At 42.1% G+C, this 12408-nt stretch overlaps 1 protein-coding gene and 1 non-coding gene across 2 annotated transcripts in view; one reads left to right on the forward strand and one right to left on the reverse strand.

The window, feature by feature from the left end:
- The window catches only part of CLASP1 (cytoplasmic linker associated protein 1), a 238772-nt gene that overhangs the window by 76499 nt on the left and 149865 nt on the right, over positions 1–12408 (forward strand). Inside the window, exon 3 of the mRNA XM_087920454.1 lies at positions 11492–11570. Within this exon, the coding sequence (XP_087776580.1) occupies positions 11492–11570 (79 nt within the window). The remainder of the gene's footprint in view (positions 1–11491; positions 11571–12408) is intronic.
- On the reverse strand, positions 9331–9457 carry LOC113441237 (U4atac minor spliceosomal RNA). Its single transcript, XR_003374809.2, has one exon. It is a non-coding gene; the product is annotated as a U4atac minor spliceosomal RNA (small nuclear RNA).

Consider the following 12408-nt stretch of genomic DNA (forward strand, 5'->3'; position numbering starts at 1 on the left):
CTTATCCACCCACCCAGACAGGCTATTGCTGGACAGCCTCCCATAGGCCGCCGGTTTAAGACAGGAGGAGGGATTACCTGAGACTATTCCCATCGAAATGAGGCAATGGATGGAGATACAAAAGGGCATTGCGGCTGTAGTTCAGCAATCCATCCGGACCAGACGCTTTTCAGCTACTTCGGAAGCGGGATCCCTGCCTGCTTGATCCTTTGCGCATATGAGACATCATCAAACTCAGGTATTCCCCAATATCCCTGACATACCAGCCCAGGGTCTTCGGGAGGAGGTGGAATTAGATGACCAGGATGTTCCCGTGGAGGTTGGGTCGATCCATCAGATGGACTTGGGGTTGTCAGAGGCTGACCCACTAGAACGAGGAATGTCAGATGACGAAGGCCTCATTCCGGACCAACCTACCTTTTCTGGCCTTTTTCGTCTGCACCTTTTTAAATCTTTACTGTTCAAAGCAAAGAACACTGCTAAACTAGGCACATCAAGCCCTCATCCATTGTCAACAGGGTCTCAGGACGAATCCGAGGATCTAATATTCTCACAACCAGCTAATGAGACAGAAACTATTCCTGTCCCTCGTATGTTTGCTGAATTAGTACAAAATCAATGGGCATCAGCAGCATCCTACCCAGCCCCAACAGGGTACGATAAACGCTATTATAATTTGGCACCAGAGTTTTCAAATTTTCTCAAAACGCTGGAGGTGGATGAGCCCATTGTGGCACTGACCTCTTCAACCTTTCCCAACGAGGCTGAGGAAGCCCTGAGACCGGAAGAAAAGAGAGCAGAGTTGGCACTCCATAGGGTGCATTTTTCTGACGCCTGGGCCATTAGGGCAGCTATGGCTGCGTTCTTTTTTACATGGTCCTCCCTATGATGGCTCTTTCACTTGAGGGATATATTGCCGGCATCAAATGTCAGAGCCCACCAGGACATTGCTAAGATTATTGCAGCGGCAGAATTCTCCACCGATGCCACATTTAATGCAGTCAAATTCTCGTCTAGAGCCATAGCATCTCACGTATCAGTACGGAGACTGCTATGGCTCAGACATTGGTAGGCAGATACCAAGCATAAATGCAAGCTGGCATCAGCCCCAATATCAGGGGATAAATTATTTGGCAGTGTCTTGGAGCCCCTGCTTACTGAGAATAGAAACAAGAAAAAAATGCTTCCCCCTCTTTTTTGGAGGTCTGAAAATAGAACGCCACAGTCGTTTCGAAGGGATTCCTTTCGGACTTACTATCAAGGCCCATACGCTCCCAGATTGCAAAGAGCATCAGGCTACAGACCCAGTTTAAGACAGGATAGGTCGGAATCTTCTGACAGAGGTCAGCAGGGAGGCCAAAACAGAAGAAACCCCAGAGGTACTGGAGGCCGATTTTTTCGTCACCCCAAGTGAGTCCTTGACAGCAGCTCCCATTGGAGGGCGGCTAAAATTGTTTGCTGATCAATGGGACAGTTCCACCTCTGATGCGTGGGTCAGGGACTCTGTTAGATTTGGTTTGGCACTAGAGTTTCAATCCTCCCCTCCAAACTTTTTCATTAGGAGCCCTAGGTCCATGGACCCCATTAAAAGAGCGTTGATGCAGGAGGCTATCAATCATCTTCTGCATATACGAGCCATTAGAGAGGTCCCATCTGAACAGCGGGGTCAAGGCTGTTACTCTCTATTGTTTGTGGTCCCAAAGAGTTCGGGGGCCTGGAGGGCAATTCTGGACCTCAAACGTCTGAACAGATCATTGGTTTATCAAAATTTCAAAATGACTACTCTCCAGTCCATTCTGCTCAGCATTAGAGAGAATGATGTCCTGACCTCTATAGAACTGACAGATCTGACAGAGGCTTATCTACATATACCAATTAGACCTGCTCACTACAAATACCTTAGATTTTGCTATTTGTGATTGGCACTACGAATATATTGCCCTACCATTCGGTCTGGCTTCGGCGCCTAGGACTTTTACCAAGATCCTAGCAGCTTTGGCTGCTTCCCTCAGGAGCAAATCTATTCATTTACAATGTTTTCTGGATGATATTTAAATTTTGTCATCTTCCAGACATCAAGCAAATTTGGATACCAAGATTACTCTGGAGACCCTTCAAGGTCACGGCTTTTCCATAAATTGGGATAAAAGCCATTTGATCCTTTCAACTAGGTTAGTTCATTTAGGGGCAGTGATAGATACCGTGGAGGGCAAGGTTTTTCTCTCTCCGGACAGGTTGAATAGTATCCAGTCTTTGGCCAGAGAGATCAGAGCCTTAAAGAGGGTTTCCCTGGCAGTTCTGTCTCAACTGTTAGTGAAACTGATTTCTTGTATTTCCATTGTGCCTTGGGCTCGATTCTATTCTAGAGAGCTGCAATGGTTCCTGCTACCTTTCCAGCGATCCGGAAGAGTCACTTCCAACATCTGGATAAAGGTACCGCACAATGTTCTCCAATTGCTCCGCTGGTGGTTGGAAAACACGATAAACAAGGGGTGTCCTTTCAAGGAACCTTACAGGGCAACGATCACAACCGATGCCAGCCTGGTAGGATGGGAAGCTCACTTCCAATCCCACACTGCACAGGGAATTTGGACTATTTCCGAACAATCACAAAGCATCAAACTGTTGGAGCTGCGAGTTCATCTGGCATTACGCAGTTTTCTACCCCTTTTCCAATCACGCCACATTCTGGTCTTGACAGACAATATCACAACCGAGGCCCACGTAAACAGACAGGGGGGTACCCACTCCAAACTTCTGATGCTGGAGACAGCCAGGTTGTTCAAGTGGGCCGAGGCCAATCTGTTGTCGCTCAAGGCAGAGCACATAGCAGGGGCCTTAAACACACAAGCGGACTGGTTCAGCAGGGCCTCAATAGATCAGGCAGAGTGGCGCCTACACCCGTCTCTCTTCCAGGAAGCAGTGCAGAGGTTTGAGCAACCAGTGATCGATCTATTTGCCTCTCCCCGCAACGGCCAATTGCCCCGGTATATTTCAAGGTACCCGACTTAGGGGGCGAAGGCCGTCAACACTCTGCGATGTCAGTGGCCTCCCGGACTTCTATATGCGTTTCCTCCACTCCCTGTAATACTCAGGTTGATCCAGAAGTTATTGGAGGAACGAGCAGAACTGATATTGGTCGCCCCTTACTGGCCCAGGCGAACGCAGTTCGCGGAGTTACAGGACCTGTTGAGAGAACAGCCTTGGAAAGTTCCACCATCGAGGGTTTCCCTCTCGCAAGGGCTGGTACTTCACCCGGCTTCCATAGACGAAATCTGCAGAGCGGCGACTTGGGCTTCACCATCGCCCTTCGTCAGAAATTATAAAATTGATGTCTACGCCTCAGCGGACGCTTCATTTGGCAGAAGAGTCCTGCAGAGGGTCCATAGAGTTTAGGGGTAGATTTCGATCCAGACGGAGTCCCTCCCTAAGGACAGGCCAAGCTTTGGTATGTCCCACTTCTGGATGCTCTGAACAGCACATGGGAGAAAGGGCGTTGGTACTTACCTGATACGCTCGTTATCTGTGAGCTGTGAAGAGCATCCAACCCCACCCATTTGTTTCCGTCTTATGAGGTTCCGTTCCAGTCAGGGATCTAGATTAGGTGATGAGTCTCGGACTTTGGCACTCAGTCTTCGCAAAACTGGGGGACGCTGAGGAGGTGTCCCGTGGAGGAGGAGCGTCCCAGAGTTTTAAACCCAGCCTTTCCAGAAAAAACTGAAGCACCTCCCACTTCTGGATGCTCTTCACAGAGAACGGGCGTATTAGGTAAGTACCAACGCCCTATCCCATGTTAGTTTGAGTTTCAAAAAAGAGGTGTGTAGATCAACCTAGAACCTTCCAAATGTTTTGGACTTTTAATTCCCCTCGACTCCAATCAACACGATGAGTAGCAAGAAAATGTGGAGATTGTAGTTTAAAAAGTCACTAGCTTTCCTGCCCCTGGTTTGAATAATAATAGATTAGACGGATCCAGGGTCTGGTCCAGGACAAGACAACTTCCTTTGTTTCAATCAGACATTTCCTTTTTATACTGTAGTTTATGCTGTAGTTTTGGGCTAGCCAAGTCAAGGCAGCCATTTTGAAGCGTAAAGTCCCTTGAAATAAAATCCAGCAAAGTTCTCCAAGCCAAACAAATTTTTTACACCTATAAGCCTGCTAATAATCTGACAATACTGGCAAAGGGCCAGTTGGTGAAATACCATTCTAAACAGCATAGATTTCCTTCCCCCACCCCACTTCTCCCTGTGAAAGAATACTCTGCAATAGTTTGACCTCTTAGCTAATTTTAAATACTGATTTGACATAGATAAAAAGACCTTAGAGGACTTCACTGTTTCTTGTTTGCCTAAACCCAGGAACTGGGGCAGGGTGGTGGGAGGTATTGGGGAATTCAGTCTCTTTTATATTTAGAACCTTGCAGGTTTCACGCTTTGCTGTACTGAATTAGTAATGCAGGATTTGTCAGTGAAAGTAATCCTGTTACCTCTGTTTTGAGTTTCATGTTTCCTCCCTATGGATATTGTATATGGTAAGGTGGTACTTATCTCCTACAAATGAGTTTAATTGCTGGTTGAATTGATCACCCAATTGTAGGAACTGTTCGCGAGACAGTACCATTCTTACAATTGGGTTGCATCAGTTTTTAGTCTGTAAATGAGAGTTGTGCGAATGGAAACCCCATGTTTTGCCAGCATCTCTCTGACTCTGAGCAGGATACAACAATCCAGCTTTCAAGGTTGTGTACATAGCAGTCCCTCCGACTTTCCTACAGAACAACTCAAGCCCAAGAAAAATTGGGCTATCTTGAAGAGTTGATGTGAGACCTAAGGCATAAAAGGCAAGGCACAGAAATAAGTTGCATATAGGTAGTCTGCAGGCCGAATAAAAAGCCTCTGCAGGCCGAATAATAGGATTGTTTCATCACTTCCTGTAATACCGGAAGTGATGAAACTGGCCTATTATTCAACCTGCAAAGCCTGGAGAGGCTTTTTTTCAAGCCTCTGGGAGGCCGAAAAAGGCCTCAAACCAGCCAAAAAAATCAGCTGTGAGGGGCAGTGCAGGTAAGGGGGCTATGGCAGCTGTGGGGGGGGTGGAATTGCACACGCATGCAAAGGGGGCACATTGCCTTTTGGGTGCTGGCGCGCATGCACGCATACAATTTTTGGCACAGGCTGCTGCTTCCACCATTTTCTGTGTTCCTGTGTATTTTTCCCCTATGCTTTCTGGTCTTAAAGCTAAGCTGTTGTTGGCTGTTTAAACCAAGATCTCAACCATTGCACCTCCAGATACATTGTCCATGCTGGCAGAAGATTAGTGGGAGTTGTAATCCAACAAATTTGAAGATGCCAAACTAGGAAAATGTGTCTTATCAGAATGTTCAAGCACCCTGCCATTTGAAATAAAATGGCTGATTTCTCTTTGACTACATTGGTTTTGGAACACTTTTAAAAGCATTTGCCATGGACCTGACTTTGATATGCATATCATTCTGGTGCCTAATGAAGCATTTTTCATTGGTATGGGCTTTCCAAAATACAGTACATTCCATCACATGCTGTGAGTTAGTTCTTTAGGTTAAGCTTCTGTCTGAAATCAACACCTGGTGCCTTCATGGACACACAGTGCCCATAGTTCTTAGCTAAGGAATATCAGATTTGTTCTTGGTTTCTTCTAGCATGTTTTGCAACTTTCCACAGTAGCCTTTAGCACTGCAGTTTTTGTACTGGCTTTCGGTCCAACCAGTATCAAACACCCAACTGTGTTTAATTTTTCCAGAAGCAGCTATGACTGGCTAAGTACTATTGCCACATAAGCTGAGTGATATTTTCTGTTGTGCTTCTGTTACATAAATTTCTTTTTTTCTGTCAGTGTGTATATCTGTTGATCTTTGTACTTTTATACTCTCCTAAGGGCGGGGAATATATTTAATCTTTTGTGAATAAATACATGTAATACAACATTCCTATCTGGCTTGTCAGAAAAAAAAATACTCCTATTTGGAAAGATTGAATGGTAATATGGATCCTGATCTCCTTAGACATCCTTCATTAACACTAAAGAGTCTAAAGTTGTACTTTTGCCTTCCTTTGCCAGGGGGCAAATCAAAGGATAAACTTTAAACTATGTCTACCATGATTCACTGGTGTCTGGAATACCGCTACTTTTCAATCAATCATCTCGCCTAAAGACGATTCTTATGTATTTAAATACATAAAAATAGAATGAAGGATGATTTCCCTTCCCCTTTTATTAATTATTAAATTTATATCTCACTATCCCATCTCACTATCAAGCAACTCTAGCATATATTTCTGATAACATGGAAAGAAAAAATAATAATCAGACTAGAGCTGGAAGGGATCTTGGATCCCCTACTCAAGCAGATCCTCTACTATTCCAGACAAGCGGCGGTCCAGTCTTTTCTTAAAAACCTCCAGTGATGAAGCACCCACAACTTCTGGTGGCAAGCTGTTCCACTGGTTAATTGTCCTCTCTGTTAGAAAGTTTCTCCTTAATTTCAGGTTGCTTCTCTCTTTGACTAGTTTCCATCCACTGTTTCTTTTCCTGCCCTCTGGTGCTTTACTAGGGAATAGACTTTCCCTAGTAAAGATTTATATTTTTGAAGCAATGCCACCTTAGAATGTGCAGTGATAATTTGATTTTTAATGTATGCCTAGATCACACATAATTTGCTATGTAAGTGGTGCAAATTGATGGTGCAAATTGCATAGACTTAGTTTAGTCAAGCAGAATTACTTTGCAGTAATAGTTGCAATGTGACAATAGTCGGGCAGTTATTTTGGTGTTGTGACACTCACAAGTACGAAACACAACGTATGAAGTAGCACATACTGTAGCTGACCTTGACTGAGCTTGAAAAGCTGAACAGGATCAGCTCTGGTTATTATTTGGAGAGAAGACCAGCAGAAAATCCTCAAATGGGGAACTGGGAAGGTTTTTTTTTTAAGCCTTAGAAAAAGACAATTGATTCCCAGTAGCTGGTAAAACATGCGTTAGGACTGGTGCTATGTGATCTAGCTTACCGACTTGGCCACAGCATTTTCCAGTTGAGGCTTCGAGACTGTTTCAAAGATGAGACGTCCCTCAAAATGACCGTACTTTGCAATTGTTAGGGCAGGATCATTGAAGAGACTGGGATCCTGCGGGGGTCCCTGATGTCAGCAGACCAAACCAAACACACTTTCTCTTCTCTGCTGATTTTTAATAGTGACCTGAGCAACTACAGGACCTTAAATTCCCAACCTTCAAAACTGCCCCAACTCAGCCCCATCAATAGTGAGGGAGTTAGCAAGATCCACAGGAGAGCATCCAAAATCTCATCTCTCAGGGTAATCCAGACGATGGATCTGCTCAATGTCCAGATTTGAAAATGGACACATACAGGAATAATAAGGGGAAAAATGAGGGACTCCTCAATTAATGTTTAAAATGTAGGTATTATTTCTTTAAATGAATAGAATAGAAACTGTGTTATCGGGTTCTTATGATGGTTGTAAGAGCAAGGTTATGTATGTATGCCATGCATTAAATTTTATTTCTATAGTTGCCATCTCAACAAGTGACTCTGGGAAGCGTACATTTTACTCTGCTTCCTTGCAAAGCCGATCACTTGATTCCTCTTTGTAGAAATGCAGAGTTAGCAACAGTTGGCAGCCCCATGCCAAAAGTAGGCTGATCTCAAAAAAGCTAAGTGTGATTGGACCTAGTTAGCACTTGGATAAGAGAGCACTACGAGATTCAGAAGATTAATCTAGACTGGGAATGGGGGGAAAAAAAGTCCCAGAAGATGGCTGAATTGAACACTTCCATGTTGCCAGGAATTCAGTTTGACATAAGGGGAGTTTTTACCTAAAAAGACAGCCACTTTGGTTATAGTAGTTAAAGGCACCTGGTTAGAAACATCCAACATATTTCCTCTTATATTGCTATCTGGGAGGGGTGGGGGTCCTAAATTTTCCACTTTGCTGGTTTGGATTTATTTATTTTTGTCAATTGTTTACGAGATAAGTAAAAGTGTATACATAATTATGAATACATGAAATGAGTACATATAAGAAAAATAAAAGAAAAATAAAAGAAACAATAGGACAGGGACGGTAGGCACGTTGGTGCGCTTATGCACGCCCCCTACAGACCTCTTAGGAAAGGGGTGAGGTCAATAGTAGACAGTCTAAGGTTAAAGTTTTTGGGGTTTGGGGAAAAAACTACAGAGTCGGGTAGAGTATTCCAGACATTGACCACTCTGTTGCTAAAGTCGTATTTCCTGCAGTCAAGCTTGGTGCGGTTAACCTTGAGTTTGTATCTGTTGTGTGTTCTTGTGTTGTTATGGTTGAAACTGAAGTATTCATTGACAGGTAGGACATTGCAATGTATGATTTTATATACCATGCTTAAATCAGACCGAAGACTGCGTAATTCAAGGTTTTCTAGTTCTAGAATTTCAAGTCTGGTGGCATAAGGTATTCTTGGGAGTGGTGTCATGGCACCAGACGAGAAACCGGGTGGTTGTGAATTCCAGCTTGTTCCTTAGGCCCAAAGCCCCAGTTGGGTGACTTTGGGTCAGTCGTTCTCTTTCAGCCCTGGGTAGGAAGCAAGGACAAGGCTGAAAAATCCTGCCAAGAAATTCTCAGGGACTTGTCTAGGCATTCATAGTCAGTCAACACTGACTCAGGGGGATTCAACCCCACCTTTTACCTAAAGGAAGATGATTGGTCCAAGGCTGATAAAACAGTTGAAAACAAATATAAGGCTGCTTTAGCTTTCCTGATCTTGGTGTCCCCTACAAATGTTAACACAGTGAAGGATTAAGGATTGGGGGGAAGTAACCAGTTGCTTTCCTTAACAATCTATTAATGTTTTACAAGCAGCTTTTTAACTTTTTTGATTTGTTAAATGCCTTTGGCGATTGAAGACACTGCATCAAATAGATGGAAGAAGTCGTTTTGAAGTGGGGGCTTTGTATGGGATTCTGTGCTCTTGGCTCAGTTTGGATTTTTTGTTGAATAAATGGAACCTATGGAAATGGGCAGCTTAACTATGATTGCTTTAGGATACAGTAGTTGTAAAATTCAAATGTTACTTGTACCTATAGAAATAAGTAGCTTTAACTACGATTGTTTTTGGATACAGCAGTTGTAAGATTTAAACCACCTCACTTCGTTATTCCGGGCTTACAATGTAAACTGTAGCACCACCCGGTGGCAACTGAAGAAAAGCACTCCTAAAAAAAACAATTCCGTCTAAGTACAACATACATTGACATTATTTCATGGGTTTATACCCCCGTTAGGGTTATATTTAAATTAGGGTTCCAAAAATTGCACCTCAAGTGGGGAATAAACCCCAAGGATGCTTAAGTGTTGTGTAGGTGTTAGCAGTACTGTCCTCACTAGACGTTCATTGAACAGTAGCGCAACCCCAAGATAAGGATAGTTGAGAGGTTTTACGCAGGCGGAGGTCTGGGGAACTAAACGGGAAACCCATCGAGATTATAGTGAGCTGCGTTTGCTTGCTTAGACTGCTTTGCAGCGGACGGCGTGTTGATTAATGCCATTTCTGAAGTATTTGCAAAGCAAGCCGCTTTCCAGCTCCTCTCTTCGTGAGTTTGGAGGTTACCCAAAATGCCGTGCAGCAGTCACTTTGCATAGTGGGCGGTGCTACGACGAAGCGTAGCGGGGAGGCGGGCTTAAGCTTCGAAGCGATGCCCTTTTCCGCTTGTGAAGATCTTGTTTTGGCGCGCCTGCTTAGCTATGGGGTGGTGGTGGGCGGATTCATCCTTTACGTTCTCTTTACTAGGGTTCCTCAGACTGCATGCCTATACGTGTCCTCGTTGAGTTTAGAGCTTGGTTGATCATTTTTTTCTTTTTAGTTGAAGTCCTTAATAATGTTACAGACCAGCTTTCTCCAAACGGGCGCAACCCCACCCTATTAGACTGCAGCTTCCACAGAGAAGAATGATGGGAGGTGTAGTCCAGTGCCCTTGAAAGGCTGCCCTATTTGGGTAAGCTTCTTGTTACAAAAGAGATCTGCATGTAAATTCCTCCTGTGTTTGGAATTTAGTGTGTAAGTGGAGGCTTTTTTATCTCTGAATTCTGCAGCAAGTACATTCTGGGAACCACATAAATTTGGTACTTAATGGCTTTCTAAAATATATATTAGATTTGCTTCCTTTCAGGATGCTTCATGCAAATGCTTCTCCAGTCTGGTTCCTTGTTGTGGCTGCAAATCCAAGAATGCCTAGCTTTTTAGTTAGAACATTTTTCAGGAGGAATAAAGTCTGTTTTAAAATTACAGCTTCATAGAATGTAGTTTTTTTTTTTAAACTTAGTATTTTTAAAAAGTGATTTTGAAAAAGTTTACATCTTACACTTCATTGTGTAGCATAAGTTATTTTTCACTGGCTCTTTAAATTTATTACATGTAAACCAATGCATTCATAGTAATTGCATTAAAGAAGTCAAGAGTTGGAATAAGTTAAGCGCAAATACTGCATTATTGGTCTCTCCCCTCCATCTTAAATTTATTCAAAATTATAATTGTATGGATTCAAAATGTATTTGGATTCAAAACAGCATGTATTCAAAATCCACAATCCATTAATTAAACTTATGCTGCCCAATTCTCAATGACTAATCCTTTGGTTAGTCATGTCAACAACTTCAACTTATCCAATATTTGGCCCTAGTTTTTTTAACAGTTAATGTTAATTTGCTTATTAATATCTTCCAGGTTACAAAGTGGTGCATCTTCAGTATAGTTCGATTTGCCATTTTATGAATTTGAATAATGTTTCTCCTCACTCAGCTTATTTTAAAACAGTATTGATAACTTTTATGGAAATTAATCTTTAGACTTGCAGCTGTTCTACTTATTTACATTTTCTGAGAATAGATATTGTCTAGGTCTCCTGAATCACAACTAAGAAACCACAAACAAAATACAACACCACATAACCTGACATCGTTCCTCCACTCAGGACTTACAACATGGATTAATCCATAATAAATGACCAAGCGTAAAACTTCAATATCATTCTGTAATCTAGAATCCTCAACCTGCCATTTAAGTATATGGGAAGTACGGACAGAATAAGCAATTGAACATTTACTGTCCTGAGCAAAGTTGGATAACTGAATTGAAGGATTTACTCCAATAAAGGTGCATAGCATCAGAATGGACCTTGGTTTCTGTCTTCGTCGTTGAACTGGGTTCATTTATTTCAATAGCAGTTGCCTAATTACTCAGTCTCATCAACAACATTGGTTACCTAAAAAACTCTAGATCCCTTTAAACATCAAATGGAAGTTAGTGCAACTTTTAACAACCTTCTAGTTTGGTAGTTATGAGAGCCCATTCCTTTAATATCTGTTTTAATGTCTAGGTTGCATACTCACTGTTTTCATATTCATATTTCTTTTCCATATCCAGAGATTGCATCTTTTTTTTAACATCCTGTTGTTGTTTTTAGGTTGTCCTGCTGGGCTTGGACATCTTATCTGCACTGGTGTCACGGCTCCAAGATAGATTTAAAGCTCAAATTGGCACAGGTAAGGTAAAAAGGGTGTACTGGCCTTGGTAACTTTCCCTCAAATTATGTTTATTTTATGATGAAACTAAAATCGTATGTGTGGGCCAGCTTGTTCTTGTTAGCTAGAAGGAACAGCAACCTGTAATAATTTAAAAAACCAGGAACTTTGCCATTGGTATGAACACAGAAATTACTTTGCATTGTAATAATGTTAGATAATTATTATTATTAAATTATTTTGCTTTTACAGTTTTCTCTGAGGAACATCTGGTAATATGCAGGCTGGGTTCACACAATATACTAACCTTAAATGCAGTTTGATGGTTACCCCATAGTTTATGTGACACACCTTTGTATGTCATTTTTAAAAAAGGTGATTAGGTCCTGAATCCTTACAAGCATGCCACTTGAATTAAATTATAGACTCAGCATCAATCCTAATGTTAGTTTTCAGCTGATTGGATAATATACCTTTGAGCTCTATATAGGACTTGGGGGAGTCATGAAGAGCCAGTTTGGTGTAATTGTTAAGGTGTTGTCCTAGAAACCAGGAGATTGTGAGTTCTAATCCTACTTTCTATGACAGCGAGTTGGTTGTCTTTGGCCAGTTAGTTTCTCTGCATAACCCACCTCATAGTATTTCTGTTGTAAGGAAAATAAGAGGAAAGGGGTATATTAGATATGTTCTCCCCTCTGAGCTACTTAAATTAGTAATAAAAGCAGGATAACAAAAATCTTTTAAAAAAGCCAACATCAATATCTGTGAAAGATTCTCATATATGAATGATGATACTGAATTATTATTTACATTTACAGTGTAGATTGCTGAATCCTTAAGGACTCTAACACATAAAAAA

Source organism: Pseudonaja textilis, chromosome 1 (assembly GCF_049901715.1).
Source record: "Pseudonaja textilis isolate UNSWEBS1 chromosome 1, rPseTex1.2, whole genome shotgun sequence".
Taxonomy (NCBI): Eukaryota; Metazoa; Chordata; class Lepidosauria; order Squamata; family Elapidae; genus Pseudonaja; species Pseudonaja textilis.